The sequence below is a fragment of the Haliaeetus albicilla genome, chromosome 18 (assembly GCF_947461875.1).
Source record: "Haliaeetus albicilla chromosome 18, bHalAlb1.1, whole genome shotgun sequence".
In the NCBI taxonomy this organism is placed as follows: Eukaryota; Metazoa; Chordata; class Aves; order Accipitriformes; family Accipitridae; genus Haliaeetus; species Haliaeetus albicilla.
The window spans coordinates 26,629,047-26,655,959 of record NC_091500.1 but is presented as its reverse complement, the minus strand read 5'-3'; the positions used below and the strand labels follow the sequence as shown (position 1 = coordinate 26,655,959).

General features: G+C 37.6%; 1 protein-coding gene across 1 annotated transcript in view; it reads right to left on the bottom strand.

Annotated features, from left to right (window-relative positions):
- Positions 1 to 3,785: 3,785 nt before the first annotated feature.
- The window catches only part of TINAG (tubulointerstitial nephritis antigen), a 45,347-nt gene continuing 22,219 nt past the window's right edge, over positions 3,786 to 26,913 (bottom strand). The window contains exons 7-11 of the mRNA XM_009913679.2: positions 25,628 to 25,808; positions 25,123 to 25,168; positions 19,983 to 20,088; positions 5,077 to 5,122; positions 3,786 to 4,005 (exon numbers count right to left, since the gene is read on the bottom strand). Of these exons, the coding sequence (XP_009911981.2) occupies positions 3,895 to 4,005; positions 5,077 to 5,122; positions 19,983 to 20,088; positions 25,123 to 25,168; positions 25,628 to 25,808 (490 nt within the window). The 3' untranslated portion in view covers positions 3,786 to 3,894. The remainder of the gene's footprint in view (positions 4,006 to 5,076; positions 5,123 to 19,982; positions 20,089 to 25,122; positions 25,169 to 25,627; positions 25,809 to 26,913) is intronic.

Here is a 26,913-nt window from a genome sequence, read left to right as displayed (position 1 = left end):
GGAAATAGTTACCAAATGGTAGGTGCAGCATTAAGTGCCCAGGTACACGCCCCTGTCACGTCTCTAGTAAAACATTAAGCTGAAAAGATTAACAGGCAAATCTCCCTCTATCTCTGGTTCCTAGAAGTGTAGCTCCTTTTCTTCAGGCTTGCTCTCAGTCTAGCAACTTTCCTTGATCCCTGAAAGTACGGGAAAATAGTCCCCTTGTCATGCCTCTCAGGGCTTGTCTTGTCCCTGCTCCAGATGCAAGTTCCTTATGTCCCTTGGATTTCCTTTTCTGCTTGCTTTAGGTTGTATTCCCCCAAAACACGTCATTTGTAATGCTATTGTATGGCTGTGTAAAAGCATTTTCATTATGCATGATTCTGAAACAACAACATGAAATGAAAATCCCTATTTTGGCAAGCATCATCAATTTTTCAGACTTCTTAATGATGATAAGCAAACTCCAGAGCTGGAGAAACCTTGTCTTGCCAAGTTGTATGCAGTGATTGCTAGTGAGGTAGGAAAGGAGCTTTCTGTGCTTCTCAGCCCCACCAAAATCTCTGACTGGAGCCAGATGTAGAGGCAGCTCCCTGTGACTCACGAGTCTGCCTGTGACTCAGACCCCTCAGCAGAGCAATTGCCTTCAGGAATTCAATACTTGCCAGGCATCCCTATGCAAACAAAATTATTTACTCAGAGAATATTACCAGGCTTGATAGCGCTTTCCATGGAATAGGACGCCAATCTTCAAGGTGTGATTTGCTCTTATTTAGCAGATGGGCCATGTTTCTATAACAATAGGATGGAAAAAAGGGTAGCAATAGTGTGAAAATAGCTGGGTTCCTTTATTGGCTTGTTAGGTGTTTTAATTTTAAAATGAATTTCCACTTAAAGCTATCTCAAAGGGCATTAACAATGTTCATGTATTAGATACTGTCAGCAACATTTAGGATCTGATTGTGGGAAAGCCCTGAAGGATGATCAATATAAATTGCAAAAGGAGCCTGTTCTGTTTAGTTAATATTCGGAAGATTCAAACTCTCCCAAAGTTCATAGGTATTTCTGTTCAGAGTTCTATCTGAAACTGTTTCTAAATGCATAGGAATTTAGACAGGGAGTTTTCCATTAGTTATGAATGCCATCAGGTACCAGGTCCCAAGACGTATATTCCTCTAGCTATTTCTATACCCAGTTTTAAAGTTTCACAGTTAGACTGACAACTAATCATATAGCATGTTGTTGACAAGAAATATTGTAATGTGTAATCTGAGCGGGTGTGTTGTTTTTTTTTTTGTTTGCCATAAAAATGTTACCTTCCTGTTTTTATGCCAAAGGAAATTTACACCATGTCACAAACACAAAGGCTATTCCTGCATTGCCTTCTCTTCCTGGTACTGCCCCTTTCTGCAGTTCCCACAGAGCATTAGTAATACTAGTGGTTTAAAGCTGATGAGCTCTCTATTGAATTAACCTGAGCCACATATTGTTCCTTTCTATTCATACAGGGAAAAGCTCCAGGCTAGGTGACACTTAGTCCAAGCTAGCAGGCATGGCTCAGCATTAGTGATGGAGAGGCCAAAAAAAAAAGGAGAGAAATGAGAGAGGTGGCATCTTAATGAAGAGCAAGTTTCCTCATACTCCCACCAAATAGTGGACCAGAAGAGCTTAAAGCCCTTCTGACATTTAAAATCTGCCTCCAGGTAGTCTGCATGAGGCAGAGCCAATGGTGGCTCCCAGGCCCCACTGTCTTTTGCAGGAGACCCTTGTGCTCTGAATAGCAGCAGAAGAGCTGCCTCAGCATCAAGGGTCTTTTCAAAGAGCAAATTGGCTTCGGGGTGCCTGTTAAGTTCCAGGTACTGTGGCATTTCCACATACTGAGAGGGTATGGAGAGGGTGCTGAGCACCAAAGGTTAACGCCAGAAGGTGAGTAGAGCAGCATCACTTTGCAAACCATTAAATTGCTTCAACATGGTTGGATTTGTTTCACTTGCATACGGTATTTCATTCAAGCCAAGATGACAATTTTTTTCAGGTAAAGATCTAGGAGAGTAGTTTTGAGCTTTCTCATCACTGAAGAAATTTAATCTGACAGCCCAGATCCTAGAAAGATCTCACAAGTAAATCAGGAGTAACAACAACCACTAACAAAAGTAAGAGTGACAGCAGTGCAAACCAACTTGAAGTTGAATGAAACAAAAATCTCCAGAGTTGACTGGATATGTTTTTACAGTATCATTCCCTTCAGAGCTAATCTCTACTCTTTTGAAATCCTGACGTTTATGGAATCAATACATACCAAGAGGTTGGGAAGTAGCTGTGTAGATGGCTCAGTACACTTTCCTTGCAAGTCCTGGTTTAGCTCACTAAGCGTAGAAAAGTTACTACTTCTCTCAGAGCACTTAGGTCTTCTAAAATTGCTTGTGTTACAATTTTCTTTAAATTTCAAGTGATAAAGGTTTTTGTGTCTAAATTCAGTTTATTGAATGACACTAGAGGCCACAGAAGAGCTTGTCGTGCAGGAGTATGATACTAACAACTTAATAATAGCTCTTTCAGTAGTGATGCAACATGAATTGTGACTCAAGTTTAGTTTAAGAGACATAATTTCAGTGGCAAGGACAGCTGTTGTATACCACCACCATGAAAAGTTCTTGAAGGAAAAGCTATTACTTCTTTGCTGATGACATTAGACGTCAAGTTCTTAATTTTATAGAAAGAAAGAAGTCACTATTAAAGTCACTGAAGGTGTCACTGAAAAGTCTTTGTTCACTGGAATTTCATGGCAGCTTTTTTCCCCCACCTATTTAACATGCCAGGGTTGTTTCTTTCACAGAGCAAAACAGTCCTCAAGATTGTCAAGATTTGTGGCAATGCTGATAGGATGGAGAAGCATGTCAGTAGGCTGCTTCTTCAGACAGAAGCAGCGATGGGGGCGTTAGGAGTGAAAGGGGCTCTGGGTGTCTTGTCTGCACTAATGATCATGCTGGCCAACACCAGGAGCTATGCCTGGACTACAGATATGTCAGTGCAGACAAACAGCAGAATGTCTTTTCCATCTTTATCCATTGGAAATAGGCTTTTGGGAATGGTGGCACATGCCTGTTCCCAGGTTAAACAGTGAGTGGAAGGCAAGCAGTTCGGGAATTAGCCTAGTCTAGACTTATTTGAAGAGAAATTACATTTTCTTCTTTATTTTCCTTTATTTAAACAAATTATTAAAATTGTACATTTTTAATTGTGGTTGTGGGAACAGGAATATGCTGTTTCACTGCAAGCAATTTTTGTATTACTCTAAATGCATCAACTTTGTGGGATCTACTAGTAAAAAATTAATTTCCTGGAAGAGATAATGATACATGGATACAACTTATCTAAGCTAGGAAAGGAAATAATTATTCTGCAACAGGATCAGAACTCCACTTGCATTTCTTTGGAATTTTTTGTCCAGTATGACCATGAGCTGTATGAGCCAATTCTGTGTGGAAAAACACAAAATATTTCTAAAGTGATCTGTGACCAGAGTATGTATTGTAAAGAGATTAATACTAGAAATGTGATTCCATTTATTTCAGGCACTGTTGAGTCAACCATTAGCAATATAACAAATTAGTGGTGAGATGTAAATAAAAGAGGACGGAACTTGCTGCTCTGTGAGACACCAAGGTTTTCAGTAGTCTTGGTCACAAATTGCTATTAGTATAAAGGAGTGTTTGTACCGGTTGAGATCTGAGAGTGTTATGATGGCTGCAGTGTGTTCAAATCAGGAAGCCCTAACGAGCCATAATAGAAAGAAAGGTAACTTACAGAGAGGACATTTTTATTTTTCTAGAAAGACTCAATATGCAACAATGGAAAGAACAGATACATAAAGCAGGTATGGTACAATACAATTAGAGTAGAAGACTATGGCTATCCCAAAGTAGTTAAAATCAACTTCTCAATATCACACTCATTTTGTCCACGTAGAATCCTAAAATAACCATTTTCTCCCCAAGATTTTCCCCAGGAATTTGCAGCAATCTAACAAAAAAAAAAAAAAGGAAAAGAATATCAATTTTAAAGTAGTATTTAAAAATGCAAGGTGTAGAATACAAAATGAATCTTTTATGTTAGTTTCCTTTTTAAGAAACAGTTTCTCAAATTTAGTGCACTGAGAATCAGAATGCACCTTTTCCTGATTTCTAATCATTTGTTCCTTTTTGCTTTGATCAAAATTTTAGTTCCAAAACCAGGGTTAATAAAAATGGAATACTATTTCTACAAGGCAGTTTGATAAATTGAAGCAGAAATCATTAGATAATTCAACTATTGGTTGGAGAAAGTGGACATGGAAACAACAATGGTCAAAATTCCAATTACATCTAACCTGTTAAAGAGATACCCAAGATACAAAAAAGCTGACTTTTAATAAATTAGGTTTCATTCAGGTAGCTATTGACATATTGAGCAGTTTAGTTTCTAATGAAGTCACTAGAAGTTTTGCCCTAAATGTCAGTGAAACTATCTACCATAAGCCCTGCCATCAGCTATGTAAACTACAAATTACCTTCTGCTGAACACAGGAATAATAAGATGAGCTGTTAATCATAATCAAAGTGGTAACATCTGACTTACTCTAAATGGCTGAAAGCCAATATTTAATTTTTTTTTTCTGATAGCCGTATAGCATTTGCCAACACTTTTTAAATAGATAGATTGTGTTTTCCAAATGTTCTAACAAATAATATTGATTACTTTTATTGAGTCTTATTTGCAGACCTGAAAAAGAAGTGAGCCTTCATGGGAAATCTGAATAACGTTTAAGAATTTGAGTAAGGTTTGAGACAGAAAAAACAGTGTAGGAAAAAACATGGAGACAGGTGGGAGATAGGATGAAACAGGCTTTGAAATAGAGGTAGATGATGCTATAGTTCAAGAGTCAGCATGGTAAAAGTTGCCAGAAAGGGAATAGAATTGTGCAGGAGACTTTAAGGTGAAAGAAAAAAATAGACAGAGAAAGACTGAATGAAAGGAAAGAAGTTGGTTTTAGATAATCTGTGTTGTAGAGATTTTTTCTTCTGCCTCAAAACACAGCGCTAAGGATTCACTTACCCAGAACTTCTGTTTCTGTCCATTTTTGTCAGGTAATGCTCCCCACCTGTTACAAAAGATGGTACTAGTGAGGCTTTTGATGCATATGTTCATATTTTGTAGTATTAAATGAGCAACCAGAAAAGAAAAGCTTGTCTTAGTTAGTAGTCCCAGTCCAGTTGTCCTGGACTGTTACCAGTATCAGCATAAACATCTCCATGTTTAAACAACAGACTCTGCTGCTGATGAAAATAAAGACAAGCATCCTTTTAGCCACAAGCCAAATTGCTGTTAGGACTACAAAAACTTAATGCAAGTGTAGTTTTAGTTTGTCATTGCAAAAAACTGTTTTCATTGACAGAATCTCTCCGCTTGAAGAGCTTGCCAGCTGAACTGAACTGAACTGTGTAGGAATACTGAAATTAAAGTGAACACATTTCTTCCATTCAGCGGAAGATCCCTAGGAACATTTTTGTTAAAGATCTCATCCAACACCTTTACAAAAATAGCTGGTGAGTTGGGACTGAAAATCTCCCCAGCTTTTCTGAGCTCAGATTAAATTGTTGACAACGTGATCCGGTTTACTGCACGATGTGGGGGATGACCTGTAAACTTACTTGATGTTTTTTTGACTTCTTTGAGGACATGCTAAATGTTGTGGCAATATCCATGAAACCACACGAGAGATTGTCCCCACATGCCGGATGACAGGACTTTCACAAATGTGTAGTTGTAGCTGAACTGCACAGTGCTCTGAGTTGTTAAGCCTCACTTTGTGTATATATGGGGCATAAGAAGTTCCAAGGCCATCGTCTGGATGTAGTTCAATGAGCAAAAGCTGCACTGCACACCTTAGGTACCTAGGTACATATGGTATGTCTACTGATTGCTTCAAGAGCTCTGTCTTGTTTTGCATTTACCCAATGAATGCTTGTCTAGTTACTATTCACAGGTCATGATGCTTGGGTGCCTATAAGAGGGCACAAATAAACAGAAAACCAAAGATGTGAACTTTCACAGTTTTTTCCGCAGTATAAAGTTAATCCTAGAATATAGAGAATGCTATTGACAGGGTGCTTATTGGTGTATATCCCACCAATGCCACGTGTTTGAGCTGTATTTGCAGTGCTCCATTCACTTTGAAAGGCAAGCAGCAAAAATATAAGAAATCCCACACTGTGAATGGGGAAATTAAGATTTTTGTGTCATCTTTGTAACAAAATTTGAACAGCCATGGTGGCATCAGCTCTCTTTGGTTCACAGTGAACCCTAATGTATGTGGAATACCTGCACTTCCAGGCAAAGGAAAAAAAAAGCAAGACAAATTGGTGACTAGGAGAGAGGTGAAGTCTGGATTACAGTTGCAAATACAAATTGTAGCTACTGCTCATTAAATGCAAGGAATCATAAAAACAATGTTGATCATAATGACCATTGAATGTAATTGTTGTTTTTTAAAAAGGCCTCATGATGCTTTTTCTTTGACTTATCACATGAAAGTTCAGGGATTATTAATTATCTTTGCCTTTTCTTTGCCAAATATATTTCTGATACAGTCTGTCATGATCATAATTTTTTAAAAAAATATATAGTAGGCTCTCTGATTTCATATCAGATTCAGATTTACTTCTTTCCTCGTGACCATTTTACTAAAAAATATTACATCAGCTGCAGTGTGAAAGTCCAATATTTACATCAGTCTTAAAGATAGAAGAAAACTGCCTTGAATTTATATTTATGTATTCCTGCATTCAGTACTACACATTATCTCTCCCATTTGTCTGAGCAGGATGATGACCAGTCCCCGCAGATTCACCTTTCTGTGATTAAATATTTTTCAAACATTTGTTATTTTCTAAAAAAATATAATAAATTCACCTCCTAGTTTCATACGCTGATAGGAATTTATTGATTCTCAGAAATATTTCTAAATGGAAGAAAACTTAGAAACTAAAATTGAAAAGAATCCTTTTTTATCCTTGACTGTAACATATCCATGAATTTAATTTCCTAGGTTTTGTTCCATCACAGTCAGATACAAACAGAGTTACTCAACATTATGCATTTTAACTTACAGTTTAGAAAGAAGAGCTGCTTACTCAGTAATCCATGCCCATGGGCATTCATCCAAATACTCTAAATTAAAATACATTAAATCAAAGTATACAAGAGTGTAGCCAGCAGGGCAAGAAAAGTGATTAATCCACTTTATTCAAGATCTGCCATTCTGCGTCTGGAGCGCTGGGCCCAGTTTTGGGCTTCCCCAATACAGGAAAGACATTAACAGGCTGGAACAAGACCAGCAAGAGTCCATTGAGGTGTTTGGGGTCTGGAGCACACGATGTCCAGGGAGAGGCTCAGGAGCTGGCTTTGTTCAGCCCTCGGGAGAGGTGGCTCAGGGGAGATCTATTTGTTGTCTTCTGCTTTACAAAGGGTAGATAAAACAGACTCTCCTGATACATGCACAGCCAATGGTCAGAAGATGACAGTCACAGTTTCAGCAAGGGAAATTGCAACTAGACGTAAGGGAAAAAAGTATTTTACAACAAGTGTTTAGGCACTACTGAAGTGAGAGGTTGTGGGATATCTGTCCTCAGAGATATCCAAAACTCAACGTGAGTAGCCCCATGAACCGTAGCTATGAAGGTGGCTCTACTTTGAGCTGGGGAATTAAACGAGATGACCTTCAGAGATCCCTTCTAATCTAAAGTATTCAATGATCTAAGCAACTTGATCTAAGATGGCCCCCCCAATTTAGGGTGCGGAGAGCTGGATGAAACAACTTCCAGCCTCAGTCTACAGTTCTACGAATTACTAAATTTTGTATTCAATGTATAGATTTTGTGTAACAGTTAAATAACTAAGTATACTAATAGATTGTGATGGGGCAAGTGATTTTGCCAATTTTTTTGAATGGCTGCAGTCTAAAGAGCAGATAATAAAGTTGATTTACTGTTTACTGATCAAACCCAGTATTGGGGTTAGTGCATGAATCAGGAGGAGGACTTAGCAGGAAAGGTGGAATGGATTGTAATCTCCCTAGATGCTGACCTTTACTGGCAGCAACTATGGCATGAGGTCCTAGACCTGTCTCCAAGCCTTTCCTAAAACTTCACATGGTTTGTTCAGGCTTGTTCCAAGGACTGGCTGAGATTCACCAATTCTCCTTTCTCCCTGGCTAATGTACATCTCTCAGTCTGAAAAAGCACTCAGCTGTAATGGAAACAGCTGTTGTTCTGGGAACCACGCTCTCTATATATTGTTCAATGATGCAGTGTTTGTAGCCACATGCCAGTTTGATTTGACATCTTGCCTCTGGGAATGAATGCCAGCTCCATCAAGAGCATTTCTGGGGTTTTCTTGGCTCATTCATACTAATGTACCTTCTAAAGAGGAAGCAATTCTTTCAAAAAAACTCCTAAGTGGAAAATGTTTTTGCAGTGGTATCTTTAGGAAAGTAGGACATATTTTCTAAAACAGATTTCTCAATTTTCTAAAACAGATTTCTCAACATAACTATTAGATTTGATCTTTGCAATTTTTCTTTTTGCCTTTTCCTGCCTATGAAGTTATACTTCAGTAGTTTTCATGATTTCAGCCTTACTGATGGAATAAATTCATTCTGAATTATATCCCTTAGTTGCACCTATCAAACATGTTATGGCATCCAAGCACAGCTTCCATTTTAAGCTTAAGTTTAGATTCCTCAGAGAAAACAAATCTCTAAATATCCTTTCTGTTGGTAAACCAGGCATCTGAGGGTAAATTTTCTGAGTTATAAAGAAATATATGATATAAATGAATAGTATTAAATTCAGCTTGAATTTTAACTGCTGTTTTACTTGCTGCTGTAAGTACTACTCCTTGAAATATGAATAAAAACTGACTGAGAGGAATTTGTTAAAATGCTCCGATGATATTTAGTAATCTGAAAACAAATTTAGAGGAAATCTTAACCTTCTAAAACTCTTAGGCATCCGCTAGGCTCAATGGAAACTGGACAGCATCTTATTGCAAGAATTCAGGAAATGGTCTTGTTTCGATGGAGTTCACATCCTGTATGTTTTCCTATATAGATGGGTCTCTGTACAAATATCTTTTCCTGAATCTGGGTAATCTCTGAGATTTGACTTCTTTTTTTATTTCGTATTTTAAAATAGACATTAGTTGCAAAAGTTTATTCACTAATAAATTTAAAAGGAGCCCTCATGGAAGACACTATAGGAGTAAAAAGTAACTTGATATATTATTGATAGCATTCCAGATCATTTTTCCTGGAAAGTAGCAGCTCAGAGAAAGTGTTGATTGGTCCCTCAAAATCTTCAAAACCAAAATAAATTAAAAAAATGAGTAACTAAGAAGTATAATCCTGAAGGAGCTACATAAGCCATTGGGGTTTAAAAGTGAAACCCATGCCACCCACTTCTGTCCCAGAAAAGTGAAAGATCTGTGCAGATTATGAAAGGCACCCGTAGTACAAGGGTATTATTAAAGAATGCAAATTTTTGCACTCTGTATACTGTGGAAAAACAGACTACATAATAGTTCCTTTACAATATTTTCAAAAACTGAAGTTAATACAGTGTACTACTGTTTTACTGGTCTCTTCTGAGATTTAAGCAGTAGAGTGGTATTATTATCCTTGATGTAAATGTTACCGTCAGAACTGGAATTAGAGTTTGCCTTTTTCCTGACAGTAAAACACGGTGGGATTTAGCTCAAGATTAAGATATCAAAATGTATGTGTCCCACAGTAGCAAATGCAGTATATTGGGATCCATTCACTTGCCTAAATGCAGGTGTCTAGCACTATTTGAGATGCCTTACGGTGCCTGAGACATCCACATGTTTCTGGCAGATGTGACAAAGGACCTAGGAGACATCCATGTCCTTTTGGAGATGCAGCCAGGTAGGAAGCTTTTCCCACTTCTGGTAGCACCAAATATTTGCGTGGGGGCAACTCATGGATCCATGAGCAGTTGCAGCTGAGTTGCCCTCCAGTCTCCACTGACTTTGTTGACTAGATCACCATCTCTGTGATGAGAATTTGCATATCTAGCACATCACACCTGCCTGAATTTCAAATTGAATCCTGACATAATTAATTGCCTACTGAAGCGTGAGATGAGCAAAAGGAGAAGACGGAAAAATAGTGGAAATATACAGTGAATAAAGTGTTAGAATCAACAGAAAATAGGATGTATCAGCTTCTAGAACTATGCAACTACAATACATGATTTCAGAATAAATGATGAGGAGAATTAAGACATTAAAGACTGAAGGACTTGGATTCTGTCCATCTTAAACCATCAGGGATAAGATCAAAGAATTTAGAGAAGAGGATCAAATTATCATAATAAACAACATGGAAATTACAGTTCTGATATGTATCCGTTTTTCACAATATAGCACAAAATCATAGATGCTACAGTTTGGTTGAACAAAATTAAATCGGGAATGCACTGTGCTGAAAAGGTTGTTAAGCTAATCTGGGATGTATTTTATGTTCCCTCATGGCTTGGAGCAAGAGCTAGTTTAGGGACCAACAGATTGGAAGGGAAAATGACACTGTAGTTAATTTTTTTCCTGTAAAACAGCCATGCTGTGGAGTCTTAACCATGGAACAGAACCCCCTTGTGCTGGGGGGGGTGGTTCATTGTAAGTGAAAATGATTTAGTAGAACAGCAAATCCTTTTGCCATTAACTGCTTTTAGAAAGTAATCTTTAAAGAAAAGAAATGGGAATCTATTCATGAGTTTGAGAGGTATCAATATTTTGACTGTAAGTTAAAATCAACAGGAATTGATAAATGATTGTCACTACTTCTTAAAAAACTACACTTTCAGAGTTGTTAGCTGATATAATGTCTTTAATACAGTCAATATTATATCTCCTCCTACAGTTCTTTTTCTTTCTCTGGCAGTTCTTGTTCCTGAGATCCAGTAGTTCATGTAGCCAATGCAGTCATTGCCAATTTTTCCTAAAGTAGACCTATCCAAACTACATGTTCCTAAGTAATGAAATCCCAGCCTTGTGGAAGGTAGTCAGAGATTTCCAGTGTCTCAAGGGAAGCCAAGTGCTTGGAAGCTAATAGATGTGATGGTGAGCAGCAAATTAGACATGGAGTCTGCTTTAGGTATGTTAACAACATTAGAAAGAAAACCTAAGAAGCTGGGAATAAAAGTAGGCAAGATCATGCATGTTTTAAGTAAAGAATTATACAGTGTATGACTGCAGTCCTACACTAAATCTGATAAGTCACTGCTAGGAATAAAAAGAGCAACAGTAAAAGGTATTTGTGTGACAAATTGAGAAAAGCTTAAGTCAAAATATATAGATGCTAACAGCCTAGATCTGTGTAGGGCTCAAACACTAAGCAGAAAGAGAAAATTAGTGTCATATATTAGTGTATAGATAGAATAGGGGGAAGAAGTTCAGGAAAGAAAACATTAAGGAAAAATATCCCAGAAATGAAGTAATTTAAATCCCAGTGGAATTAGTTCCTAAGTGGAAATGACAGAGACTTAAAAGTGAGTTGACACATTTTGGGGCAACATCCATTAGAGAACAATATTACATTTTCTGGAACATGACCAAAATAATCTAATAGCACTTTTTTGTCTCTTGCTTTTGTGATTATTCCAGCTTGATATTTACTACAAATGAATGACATTTCAAAAGCAAACAGATCCTGGACTTCATTACTCACGGCGATGGGGAATCTATTAGGGCTATTTTTACAAAGCTTTAGACCACTAATGTCCCCACCTTTGGTATTTTTAGGAAAAGCTTTCAGCCTTACCCCCTCCAAAATTTCCATTTTTATTAAGAAGAAGAAGAAAAAGAAGAAGGAGAAGAAGAAGGAGGAGAAGAAGAAGAAGAGATTTTAAGGAATCATTAAGGAGAAGCTCTGCCTATCAATTACCAAAAATTACTTTAAAAGGGGAGTTTTCTTCTGTCTGACAAAAACATTCTGCAAGAAATACACCACTTAGCTTTTCCAAAAGAAACCACCAGGATCTTCAATCAAAAATAACCTTGAATAAAAAGAAGTAATTTCACCAAACTGCATTCAGTCCTCTTCAAGAGAAAAAGCAAGCAAGGTATTTCCATTTACTCGAGGGAAACCATCTACAACTGACTTTGTAACGAGAATTCAGGTGCTCTTTCAGATGAAAGGATGAGTACTTGTGTGCTTCCATAAAAGGATTTTCATAATTTTGTGTCCAGTTTTGTATAGTAGAGCTACCTTAGCTGTCCTTGTCAGTAATAACTTTCCCTTGATACTAACACTGTAGGAATAGGCCCTGAATGCACAACACTGCCTGACAGTTAAAAAATGAGAATATAGAGACTGTTTCACTATTCTTCCACAGAATGAAAATTGGTTTTGTTTAAACATCTCCTAGTTTCTTTTTCAAGAAACTGTATCACTACAATGAAGGTGGACTTCACAGGAGGAGTATAAAGAAAATTTGCAGAAAAAAGCACAGTAGTTGATAATTAAATATCATTGAATAAAACAGTAAAAAAGCTAGAAATACAACCTAACACAACAAAAAGGGTTATCAGCAGTGGCTTCAAAACTGAGGTGTTTTGTAGGAGAACAGAAACTAGATTCTAGCATGCTTACATTCAGCTTTGTAGGTAAAATGCTGTTAACAGGAAATACAGCAAATACATCTGAAGACTGTGCTAAATAATATTATACAACCTGACTCCTTAAAAGATGTCAACTAAAGAGAAATAAGACCTTAAGAGTAAAGAAGAATGATAGGTCTCAAATCTCAAGCTATTAATTCCTGCAGATCTGTCGATGTTGGCAGAAGTCAGTGCTTTGTGTTAACCAAGGAGTTAAACCGCCTACTGAATACCAAAGCTCTAGGAATCAGCATTCTGCATCATCTTTCTAACTTCTGCCATTCAACAATTTATATCTAGAACAGACTCTTCTCGCATACTGGCAGTCGCCCCCATCTACTGATCAAAAATACTCAAACAGCAAAATACAATTTTAAACCACTCCTGCAATTTTTTTTTAACCAGTTCAACTCACAGTTGCAGTTTCCAAGTTACACAGTTTGTAGGTTGAATGTTGGAATCACTGACATCACTGTCAAAAGTCCCAGATTTACAGGAATAAAGCTAAGATTTGTCTCTGGTTGGTTTGTTTGTTTACAATGGCTCCTCCCTGTCTTTCTAGAGTGGGGCTGCATTGAAGATAGGATTGTGTCACATCCTATTTTCACAAACAGAAGCAATGAATTTGTTAAAAACCAGCATACATAGAGGATGTATAAAAGAAATGTATGTATTCTGTTTTTAAGGTTCTGGTCTTTACTCATATTTTGCTTTGTTATTTTTTTCCTACTTTTCTTGTTTTTTCAAGTATTTTCATTTCTGTTAACTTCTGCATTCACAAGGATCTTCAGGTCAAATAAAACAACCAGAAAACTTTGTATAACCTGCAATACAACTACAACATAAACTTAGAATAGAATATTTCAGTTGGAAGGGACCTACAATGATCATCTAGTCCAACTGCCTGACTAATTCAGGGCTGACCAAAAGTTAAAACAAATTATTAAGGGCATTGTCCAAATGCCTCTTAAACACTGACAGGCTTGGGGCATCGACCACCTCTCTAGGAAACCTGTTCCAGTGTCTGACCACCCTCTCAGTAAAGAAATGCTTCCTAATGTCCAGTCTAACCCTCCCCTGGCGCAGCTTTGAACCATTCCCACACATCCTATCCCTGGATCCCAGGGAGAAGAGCTCAGCACCTCCTTCTCCACGTCCCCTCCTCAGGAAGCTGTAGGGAGCAATGAGGTCGCCCCTCTGCCTCCTTTTCTCCAAACCAGACAAGCCCAAAGTCCTTAGCTGCTCCTCACGGGACATTCCTTCCAGCCCTTTCACCAGCTTTGTTGCCCTCCTCTGGAGGCATTCGAGGACCTTCGCATCCTTCTGAAATCGTGGGGCCCAGAACTGCACACAGTACTCCAGGTGAGGCTGCACAGATGTTGAATGCGGTGGGATAACCACCTCTTTTGACCAGCTGCTTTGATGCACCCCAGGATGCGGTTTGTCCTCTTGGCTACCAGGGCACATAAACCATGGGATTTCTACAGTTACATATTTAATGAGATATTTCTGACCCTTTCCATCTCTGAAAAAAAAAGCTGGTGATCAAACAAGACTTTGTGAAGCCTAAATTAATCCAATTCAACTTCAGGCAACTGAGACATTTGGATTAGGAAAAAACCCACTCTCTACTATCAAGAGAGAAATACCTCCTGAAGATAATTCATCTCACCTAAGTGCTGACCACAATCAGCACTAACTGGACTCACTTGTCTCTCTAATGCTACGTTTTCTATATAGGCATTGAGAATTTGCTGTCACCACACTGGCCAAACAAACAAAGAAATCTCTTGGGCAAAAATACTGTCTTCCCATAGACTATGTATACACAGCAACAGGATACAAAGATTACTTGGTCCCTCTCATCTTGACCTGGTTTATTTTAATACCAAAGTTCTGCTTTCGTAAGAGGCTCACAGTATCTCCTTCTCCAGACAAAAAGAGAGTGGGACAGAAATACATGCAGTCTAAAACTTCATCTCACTTTCTTCCCTGAACTTGGTCATATAACTGACATAATTCTACCAGACAAAAAAGGTATAACTATTTCAGGTTATGTCCTATTCTTAGTGCTGTAACACAAAATCCTAGTACCTTTCAAAGACTAGGACTTTTATCTACTCGATTAGACAAAAGTTTAGTTCTTAATCTTTTATTAATAATAAGGTTAGGGTCACTGACTAGTGTTCTCTGTGAGACAAAACTTCTTAGAAAATGGTTGCTGGAATTTGAAACTATGGTTTTGCCTGGACTTTTCAGCTTGAGAGATGAGTCAAATTATCACTGAGTCAATAGTTAAATCATTCCCACAAATCTACCATAATTAATTATATAGGAGACAGTCTCATGGATTTAACTGCATGAATCATCAGACACTGTGTATCTTTTCCCCATGATCTCCTAATGTATTTCTCTTTGCTGTAAAATACTTTTGGGTGTTGCTGTTTAATTTTAAAACTAATATCTGATGTTGATTGTCTGACAATAATAAAGTAGATTCTTTTTCCCCGTGAAAGAAAAAGGGAACTCAACCCAAGGTTTTCTTAGTCATGAAGAAAATAATTTGAGTCATGACTTTTGGTGGTTTAAAATGTTGCTTGATTGTTGTTATTCTGTGATTCTCTGAGTCTAAGCTCAAGTGAGAACAAGTGAAGAGAAAAATGAAGAGAAAAACAGTGTCTTCAAAGCCAAAACCTGAGATGTCACCAACAGTAGTCACTGGTATCTTTTTTAAGCCTTTGGACTTTGCACAGGTGAGTAATTTAATTGTGTATTAAATCTTAGAGTGCTGTTGCCCAGTCTGGTTATCCCCTCAATGCTAAAATGTAAGTTTTCGCCTCACGTGTCAATTTTATCTCCATTAATATGGCTTTTTCTATTAAGAAACATTCAACCAATGTTTTTTCAGGGCATAGATATTTCAATGCCATTTAATCTGCCGCACAATTGAATTTAAAGCTTCCAGTGAATCACTGATAAAAATAGAGGGGAAATGCGTTTCCACTTAATGTACATCTCTCAGTGTCCTCTTATGAAAGTTCTTTGTCATTCTGAGCATCTTCTAAATATCTGAAAATCTATCTTGTTCATGAAACAGTATCTAAGGCTTTTAATAAAATTATTCATGCCCTCCCCAAGCCTTAAAGTGACAGTCCACAGTTTTGACTGTAGCCAAAGGCTTGGGATTTTGGGGCCTTTCTGAATTTTAGAGTGTCAGGGGATCAGCAGATACAGCTTTCTGAGTGAAGGTATGGATCAGATATTGTAGCTTGGCACTGATACTGAAGTGATGCAGAGGAAAGAGTCTGAGACAAGATTTGTCTGAACAGGCTGTAGACATTAATGATGGATACTTTACTTCACTATGCCTAACTTTGAAAAGAGATATATTTGATCTTGAACAGTAGCTATTTAAGCCAATGTACTTCCTCTATGCTGAACAGACTTTGGCATCTTTACACCATTAACAAATCTGCCTCATGTTTTCTTTCCCTATAGACACTACATTTCTCTTCTGTCATTTTTTTCCTAGGTGGAACTAAGAAAGCCAGAGAAGCAGAAGGAAAAGAAGATTAGAAAAAAAGATGCACCAATTTTACAAGAATCTACTATAGAATAGACTTGACAGGTTTGTTCAGCAACTCTAGCTTAAATGTATAGATCTGAGAGATAAATCTGCTACCAAGTTAATCTTTGATGTGAATTCAGTCTACTTTTATTCTTAAGAGATCTTGAGATAAAGATGACAGTTTCATGTGTCATTTTTCAGTCATTAGTCTTCTTAAAATAACAGAGTGCAGCTGAAAAAGTGAAAATTACTGGATTTTGACCAATTTGTCTTCCTTAGTCCCACTTGCCATTTGCAGTTTTATTGTGCCTCTTTAGCTTGTTTTCATTCTGTCTGCAAGACGTTCTGAAGATACTATCTTTCTTACTGTAGATATTATATACCAGTAATACAGTCATTTTGTTTCTAAGCTACTTTAGTATGCCATTACAAGTGGGTTTCCTCTAGTCTAACCTCGACATTTTAATGCTAGCCATTAAGTCTGATGTTACCCCACAGGCTCATTTATAGTCAGCAAAGAGAAATAAGATCCAACAAAGCAATTCAACTCACCTTAAGATAGATACCTAGGATAGAGCAGATGAATAGCCATGGAAGATAAAGAGAACCATGGCTGCCTAGCAGAGACATAGAAATCTAGCTTTTACACATAAACACTGAGCTGTTATGAATCCCAGTCTCCCTTACTCACTTTTCTGCTTACCTCCCTGTCTCTGGGGTACAGACACAGAAACTGATTGAAAGATCCTACTCTCTCTAGATGTCAGCGGGGTCAGTCCATCCTGCCTTCAGATTGCCGAAAGCCCTATTTCCCTATCCATAGAGACCGTGATCAAACCCAAATGGTCTGCTACCTGCAACACCCTCTGCCTGGCTGTTCCACACTTTCCTATTCTTATTCCATGATGGTCTGTCTTATCCCATTCCCGCTCTGAGCCTGAGGTCACCCAGTACCTCACTGGAGATAGACTTATAGTCCTATCAGAGCTGATTTTATAAATAAGAAGCCTTCAAATGATAGAAAATAACTAGCAATTTCAAGTTGCAGAACAAGGGAAGCCAGTCAATGCATTTAAAATCCTTATGATCCAATGATCAAATAGGCAGTTTATATGTGCATTTCAGTTCTTGTACAAATAGGTCTTACAAGCTTCACCAAAATTTATTTCCATTTTATGGCTCCATTACCTTATAGTTATACAATTCATAGGCGGTTTAAGGCATTCTCAAAAATGTTTCTGAGAGATTACAAATATTAATTCAATATGGTCATTCATTATTATGACTGCCTTTTACAAATATTGAATCTCCTTTATAGAAGGGGTTATAAATAAAAAATCAGACTACAATAAACATCAACCCACAGAAAACTGCATTTTTTACCCTATGTGTCAGCATGTGTCTGCTCATTTTTCTCTGTCCAGGAATCATCTCAGCTATGCAGAATGCAAATAATCATCAATATTTTTATCTGAAGTTCAATTTTAATGAGATTTTCATGAGTTTTTTATTTAGGTCAAGGACTTCGCATTATCCTTTGCTCAAAAAACCCCACCCAAGCTATATGTGAGTGGCAAAGAACTTACACCCAGGCCACATATTTTATGTTCAAATTAATTCAAACTAATGAATGATATGAAAAAGTGATAGCTTAATCCTGAAGAGATTAAAATGTATGCAAAAGAGTGGTTTAGACTTCATGGTGCAGAATCACATTTTCTCACTGGATTTATCATTGCTAGAAACTCATGTACACCTAGCCTTGGGCTCAAACAGCCTCCAACTTATCAAACTTGAATTCAATTTTTACAGTTAAACACCTCTGCAAATATTTTTATATGGCATAATCTCAGAGGTCAGCACACTTACGCATTAGATAATGAAAGGATGGATAATTCTTTATATTTTTGGATCCATTGGATACTTCAGCAATGTTCAATGAAAGTTAGTAAGTAAATGCATTTCCCACATATTAAATTCTGAACCAGGCTGAGGTTTCTTAAATATCATCACCCACAATTTTCTTCTTTTTCCTTCACTTCTCATGTCCTTCTTCAGTATATCAGACCACTTGGCTTTCCTTCTACTCAGTGTTTTGCACTGACCATTCAACATAATCCTCTGCAGGGAGCTGCCAGCCTCAGTCAAGGTGTTCAGTTTTTTGCTCACGAGTGGCTCTTTGCCTAAGGGCCGCTATCTTTTCCTTGCACGGCTTATCAGTTCCCGTTTAAATCAGCATCCACTTCAGCACATTACTAGCCCTCCTTCTGTCTCACTCCTCAGCCATCACTTTGTCCCCCTGTGCCATTCTGTCTTAATCACTCACCTCAGTAGGTTATTCAGCATATATTTGGGGCAGCACGTCTGAGGGAATAGCTGTCATCACCTTATGCTTGCACCAAGCACCCTTCAGAGCCCTCCCAACACCTGCACTCATGGCCTCACAGCAGCTCATCCCTGAACTGAGGTATTCAAATTGCATTGCAAATTTCACTGTCTAATTTTATTGGTTTCTCATGGCCCTTCAGATATACCTTCAATGCATACATATAAACCGATACATACCAGCCGTCCTTCATAAACATATTTTCCTAATTCAGTCCTCTATTTTTCCATGCTAAATTCCAGTTTGTCTCTTTCATTGCTTCACAACATTCACACTCACAAACCTCAGGAGCTTTTCCTCTACTAGTCTGAGGCAGTACTTTTTGCAACAGTATAGGGTCAAGGATGATCTTGCATGAGCCTGCTGCTTCTCATTGCTGCTGTGCCATTATGAGGCACACTCTTGTAATTCATAGCCAGCAGTTTCCACAACCATAGGCATTTCCATGTCCTTTACGAGGACATCTTTACTAAGATCACAAACACAAAATGCGTTTTATTTTGTGACTTTATTTTCTTGAACTACATATTGAAGATACTTTCAGTACCTTCTTAGCACAGGCCTGAATCATTATTTATTTGCTATTCTAGATCACCTATAAAATATTTGTTTGAGACTCTCTGGTCATTTCTCTGTGTAACTACTCACTCGATGATTTAATAAATTCATCCTTGCATTTTCCCTCCATGTCAAAGAATAAAGCCCCGTGGTGTGTTCTCTAATTCAAGTGTATGCATTATTAGATACTTGTCATCTTAATATAGTGGCACTAGTCCACATTTGAAGGGAAATCCACTAGTGTATTATACACTCTTCTGCAGCAGTTCCAGTCCTCAGTGTGTATTCCTTATGCATCCCAAATAAAATCAGCAGCATCCCAGCAGCAGCTGATTTCTGTTTGGGGCATAGAGAGTGTAGACTGCTGTGCCAGTAAGCTGGACTTGTTAATTAGGAGGCCACCAGCAATTTTTATGTTTCCATCTGCATTCTGCTCGGTGGCATGTTTGGAGGAATTTGTGTCAGTTTTGTTCACAACTTGATGTGTACATGGAATATTTGTGAATACTCAGCAAAACATTTTATTCTATAAACCAGTATATTTGAAGTTTTAGAGCAAATGTTAGAGTAGTTTGAAAGATGACGGGTCTATACCTCTTTCCAATGCTCTCTAAAATTCTCAGATATGTGAAAACGAAACAACAACAATCTTATGTTGGGAGCTAACGGTGCTCCACCTCTGACAGTGAAACTTTTGGGTTCCAAACTAGTATTGACATTTTACTACGTTCATGACTAGTAGAGGAAAAGGGTAAAAGAATACACTTTACTCACCCAAGGAGCTTGACTGAATGAATTTTCCATTTAGATCCTGCTTTCTGGGAGTGTCTATAGATTCCTTCTTTGTAAAGGAAAAAATCTTCATACACTTTCATTATAGCTAAAAAACAATAGGAAAAATCAACACAGTCAGCAAATATTGTTTCTAGTTTGCTCCTTGCATTTTACCAGTGAGATTTTTGTTGTGTGTTGGACTGCCTAAGTGTACTTTGTAATTACACTATATTCACTAATTTCTCAGAAGTTCCCTGCTGTGAGTGAACTGAGTGAACTATTCTAACAGAGTTCTCTCAAAGGTCTCTTGTCAAATTAATTGAGATTCCCTGTCATGGAAACTCCCTATCATGGACTTCTTCCAATACAGTAAGAAGAAATATTGCCTCGTGTAGGTTTACATACGCTTTCTCAATTCCAGTGAAATCCAGCTTATTAACACAAATCTCCTCAAGGTTCATGTATAAAACCCTCAGTTCTGACAAGCATCTGCATATTCAAGAAAAGTATTTAACAGGCAATGTATATCCTGTGAAATATGGTGAAGTGATATGTATGCCTTTTTCTGAAACTCACAGTTCATTTAAGTACACACCAATCTCCTTATGGAAAACTAGATTGTATGTATGTTCATCCTGACTTTCAGCTAAAAGTGTGGAAAAAAAACCCTGTGTCCATAAAAATGTAAAGCCAAAGAGCTGAAGAACTGGAAATTTTGTGTAAGAGAATGAAGATTACAATTTGCTTTTTATGTCTATTCATTATTTCCTAGGAACACCATTCACTTGTTTTTTAAGAAAAATGTTTTCGGTTTCTTTTCCACATTTGTTCTGCCACCTTAGTACCATTTGCTTTGCTATATGGTGGGTTACCAGATCCAGAGAAATGAAAATATTTTCCAGGTCTACATTACCTTTTGATTCCGGTGAATCAGAAGTATTAAATGCAAGCTTAACTCCAACTTACCTTTAGCTTATGATTTTAACAGTCTTAGACTGCCACACAGCTTGGAACATGAGAATTAGTGACATCCAGTTTCCTAAAGTCTTGCACCTTGGGTGTCCCATAAAGTTACACTGACCATTTTTATGTGGTTGGAGCATTTATAACATGTGCCTGGTATAGATCTGTGATATCCAGTAAGGTGAGCTCATGCTGCAGTTTTTTCTGTCTGGCACACTTTCAAATTTCTTTTTCCTACCTGAATATTTTCATAAACTTGAAGGAAATGAACTATCTTTACAACCTCTTGGCCTCTATCATACTTGGCTGAAAACAGAAAACATTCACAAATTTTAGGGGATGAAAGACAGCAGCTCAAAACACAGTCAAATGAGCCCATTTGCCCAGGAAACCTGGCTAAAAATATACTTTGCTAATGAGGTTGCTCACATAAAAAATGTATGCCGATAGCAACACACAGGGCAGCCATGATGCTACCTAGGTGGCAAGTCTGGGGGAGAGCTATATCAGTTAAAGCAGAAAAAAAGGTAAATGCTTTTAATGACTAACGTTACAGCTTCTGCCGAGTTGCCTGCAGAACCAGAGCTTGCACATACTGACAGCAACAGACCAAGGGGAAAATAGCACAAACTTTATTCTTAGTTTCTAGCTGCAAGCTCAGGAGTCCATTAGAGCTCTCTGCAAAGGTTTCCCCCCTCCCCCTGCCCCCAAGCTCACCAGTGTATAAAGCCAGGAGTTTAACTCTATGTAAAACACCAGCTGTCGAGGTTTTTGAGCTGCAGGGGAGCCTGCGGAGGGAGAGCTTTGAAGTGTTGCAAAGGACCAGAAAGGGGGAAGAAGACTCCCACTGGCCTTAATCCAGGTGAGGGTGTCAGAGGGGAAGTGAAGGCGATGAGTCATTCAAAAAAATCACTGTAGAGGCTTCCCTGGCTCTTGTTTTGATACCTCAGCCAAAGGGAGGCAAAGAAACAAGGGGGAGTGCAAGGACTGCAAAATTCACGTCTCCCATGGGAGGTCTGAGGTTAGAAGATCTCAGCTATGGTCAGGCTGAGACAGGAGAAGGTAGTTTCATTTCTAAGTCACATTGCTCTTTGAAATCAAGGTCCATATGTTCAGTTTCAGAAAACAATTTATTCTTTATCAGCAGCTCTAAATCAAACACATGTTCTTGGCTCTGTGAAGAAATATAATACCTAAATCATTTCCACTGAAATGAAACAGAAAATCTTGACGTGTGTTTCCAGAATAGCCCATGTGAGAGAATTTTATCCATGATTACATACTATATCTACATTTTGTGTGTGTGTGTGTGTATGTATGTATATATTTGCATATATATGTATATGTGTGTGTGTGTGTGTATATATATATATACACCCTTCAATCAGGAGCTCAATAATGGTACGGTCTTTGGCGTTAAGTGGGCTGGGTACATGAAATGTAGGGTGGACAGAGAGATGATAATTCAAAATCAAGCACTGAGACATTTTTATTTATTCAGTGACTTTGTCCTGATATGGACTGTGACTTGGACAGGATAAGATGATCACAGTCCACCAGCTGACTTTGTTCCCTCCCATGTAGAAGAGACTTTGGATTTTCTAAAATGAATGGATTAATTATTAATGAATCGGAAGAGAGAGCAATTTTCGTAAGGTTGACTGTAGCTCATGCATGAGCTACCTCAGTCATGCTGAGCTGTCAGACCTATGCATATAAATGCAGCAAATTATAAGATTCATTCCACTATGGACTCCTCTGCATAAAATTCTTAAATAAGAATTTGTGGCTCTAAGACATACAAAGATACAAAAAACTAAAAGTAGTTGCTACAAAAGGAACTAAAGTGTAGTACTGTACATTAATGTAGCCTAGTGCTTTCTCCAGATCTTTTTCTTGTGTCAGAAAATGAAATACTTCTTTCTTCCAAGATCATGATAACTGAAATTAGAAGTTTTGTAGGGTCAAAACTGTGATGTATTGCCAACAATGTGTCAGCTTTTCTTTTGACTGAGACTGACTAATGTGACAGAAAGGATTATTTTCCTACGTCAGCACTATAACTATCAGAGTATTTGCTAAAGTTCATTAAAAAATAAAAGATGAATGGGCAATATTAGATTGTCCATTTGAATGTTTTCAAAGCATTAATGAAACTTTACTATGTTTATTTGAAAATAGATTTTTAAAAAAAACTGGTGTTTCTTTGTCTGCATCTGAAAGTGCTAATTGCTCGGTTCCTGTACCATATAAAACAATGACGTATGTCAGAGAGAAACTGTCACTCAAACTTGAAAGCTGTATAACAGAAAGTTTTCAATTACATTCCTACACCTACTGTTTCACAATTGTTAAAAAATACATATTTTTCTTAACTTTAAATATGCCCAGAAATCCAAGTACATTCATCATCAAACTGGATGACTTTCTACATCATGGTCTTGAAAGGATCTTGAATATTTTCCAGACATTAAACATTATTTTGTATATTAGATAAGACTGGACAGAAGCACTTTGTAGTTCTTGAGGAACAACAAGTGAATGAATAATGGAAAAATCTCTTTCAGTAGCTGAAGATCATTTGCAGGATGTTTTGAAAAAAAACCAAAACACACCACCATGATGTGGTTTTAAAATCAGAATTATGCCCTGATTGCATTTGTAGTACGGGAAGATAAAGGAGAGAATCAGTGACAAATTATTGGGTCATAACTGTGACTCATTTAAAAAAATCTCATTATAGCAAAAAGAAAAAATGAAAAGTGATTTCATTCAGTGATGCACACTCTCGGTTATATACTCTTCTTTAGATCTAGATTTTCCCACATACAGCATTACCTTAACCTGATACAGACATTTTCTCTGAAAAAGCATTGACCTTTCAAAAATTTGTATGAATTATTGAGTGGTTAAAACCTAACAAATGGCTGAATATAGATTATTTCATGTGGAAGATTCAGTACTCACAGATTAATCCAGCAAAATGTTGTATGCATGGACTACGAATACAATATTAAAGAGGGGTCTGAAATTTTATCTTGAGGATCCTAATTTTTTAATTTTCTTAAAACCAGCAGAAGTTACTGTGTTCACTTCTAGATCAAATGCAGTGTAGGAAAGAATATTTCCCTTGAGCAAACAAACTTGGCCAGAACAAAAAAGACTGATAATATTGATCTTTTTAAGTCCGAGCTTCTGATTAATTGCAACTGCCCACGTAAAGAGCTTTAAGAGGTAATTTCAACTCCGTGATGCACTGAAATGAATTAAATCTAATCATCAAGACCATTTCCATAATAAACTGGAGGTTATGATAAATCATTATATAATTGAGGGCAGTAGAAATTCAGAATTCCCTGAAGTAGAATGCTTTGGTTTTGCATCAGCCATCCATTCATGAGGGGTGGACATCCTGCACCATGACCTTTCCCCACCACCCCAAACCCACATCCCTCAACCTCTCCAGTGACACTGGCCTGGGGTGTGAGCAGGAACCTGCATTTTCGGGTGCTGCCAGCACCATCCATGACTGCAAACAGACAGTATTGAGGCTAAATAACGTTTTGCTGTCACTCACTCCCTGCTGAAGTCTCTTTATTTCTCTTAGAGGTCAGGGATCTTCGTTGCAGGGTTCAGCAGAAGAATTCAAAACTGTTAGCCCTCTAAAACCAACAAGAGCATCTGGGCTCCAAAAAGGGGAAATTCTGGGGGGCATTCCAGCACGAAATGATTTCCTGGAGGGCCCGTATACTGCAGCGTTGCCTTCAGAGGAGAGCAGGCTTGGTGGGTTGGCCTCAGCCGGTGGGAGAATTGATCCCAGCCCTAGAGAGCAGAGCTTTGCTAACATTTAACTCCTCCTGCACAGCCCCAAATTGCTATTTCATCAATGAGCAAAGAACTGTTGTGGGGAAAAGGCACATTTCCAGCACAGAGATTTTGCACAAATTTTCAACAAATTCAGGTCAAGGTCCTTTTACTCATTATTTTACTCATTATGCAGTACAGCTGCCTCTAGGGCCACTACTTGCCCACCAAGCACCCCTGGATGAACTACAGTGCATACGTCTGTTTTATTCCCTGTGGAATACAGTTTGTGTTTTCTAATATTTTGATACAAGTACGTTTCACCCTTTAATTATTGCAATAATAATATTATCATCTTCCAAACTTACCATACCTTGCACTGGTCCTTTGTCCATGATTTCTTTCATTATATCGGTTTCCTGAGAGGAGGTGAGAGCAGCAGCAAAGAGGGCAAGGGAAGAGAATACATTCTATTAAATAAAATTAAAACTCATACTAATTTATTGTTGTGTACATATATATCTCTCTATGGTATAAATGTCCCATTGTACTTGTATTTCTGCTAGAGAATATTTGGTTTACCAAATGAACAAAACCTTCAGAAACATGTTTAAGAAGCACTAATGCCCAGTTACGACTGCATACTTTCTTTTCCATCTCTAATTTCTGCAGGACCACAAAGCAGCAGCTTTAAAGAGATGATGTAAAATTCAGAAACCATAAAGAATTTAGACTTTTGTGAAAGTATAAGGGCAATATAAAGGAAAATTCACAGCTCTAGTCTTCAAGTAAAGTGAACATATTTCCATATGCCAGATAATTTTCAAGCCCCAAAGGAGAAAAATGAGTGAGACGATGGGTGAACACTATGAACTTACTTTTGAGGAGACCCTGTAGTGAGAGGCACACCGGTATAACTGATTGGATTTTTCTAAAGCATTGGGACACGGCCCGTTTGTATAGTTTTTTCCATATTCACTTGACACATAACAGTGATTTTCACTTGATGGCTCCAGGTGATTGTTCCAAAATGATGGATAACAAGCGTAGGATACAACCCTGTTCAGATATTAACAAAAAAAAAAAGTTGATAAGAAGCTTGCTTAAACATGTTTGCAGTTTTATTTCAAGCTTTTAATTATTTTACAACTGTCATATTTCAAGTAAATTTACAGAGGAGTCCCTCATTCTTCAAAAGTGTGAATGTCTCATATCTTCAGCTGGAAGGTGTTTGCTTCGATTCATATGCGTGATGTTTATGATTAAGTTTCAGTTGCGGTAGTCCTTTTCCCACCCTTCTATAAATTTCCAATGTCATCAACAGGATCCAGTTAGCGAAAATGGCTTGTGAACTAGACATATTTGCAGCAGAAAAATTTTAAGGGAAATGAACCATTTTCTAGTTTTATCTACATTTTCTACAGGAATGCTGGTGAAAAGCTACAGTCTTTGTATTTCTTTTAGCTAAAAAGTCTCTGACCTTCCATTTTTCTGACAATGTAAAGGGAACATTTGCTCACATTTTTGTGAACATTTGTTGAGATAAAAAGTCTTATATTCATTTTTTAAAGGTTTGAGTACAAATAATTGATGTCCTTCTGGCATATGAGTAAATGTGGTGCTTTGAAGCACAGGTTAAGAGCTCTCAGTGCATCCAAGAATGGAAAGGAGCAATGAAGTCTGTTTCTTTCAAGTAGCTGATCCTGAATTGTTCAGCCATTTTGACTGTTTGACTAATTGAACATCCTTTTTACTTCAATAAAGTGAAGGAAACAGAGCATATATTTAAAATGCACTTACAAACAATCTGAAATACTTAAATAAAGGCACACTGAATCTTCTACTTTTTATTTTATCCTTCCTATGAGATATTGGGACCTCCTAGTTTTCTATGTTATGCTGCTAGATGTTTCCAAAACAATATACACGTTTCTGTGATAATACCGTGGAGGTCTATGAGATGGTTTCTTTTAAAGAGCATAATTAAATAGTTCACTGAAGCATAATATTTTAAAATAGACAGTCCTATAAAAAAGATATGTATTTAAGTAGCTCACCAATTATACTGAACTTTCTGAATCTGAAGAACTGACAACTGTATTTCCATGCAATATGGAGGATAATTATGTTTGCCTGTGTATACTTAGTTGTCAGGATTTTTACA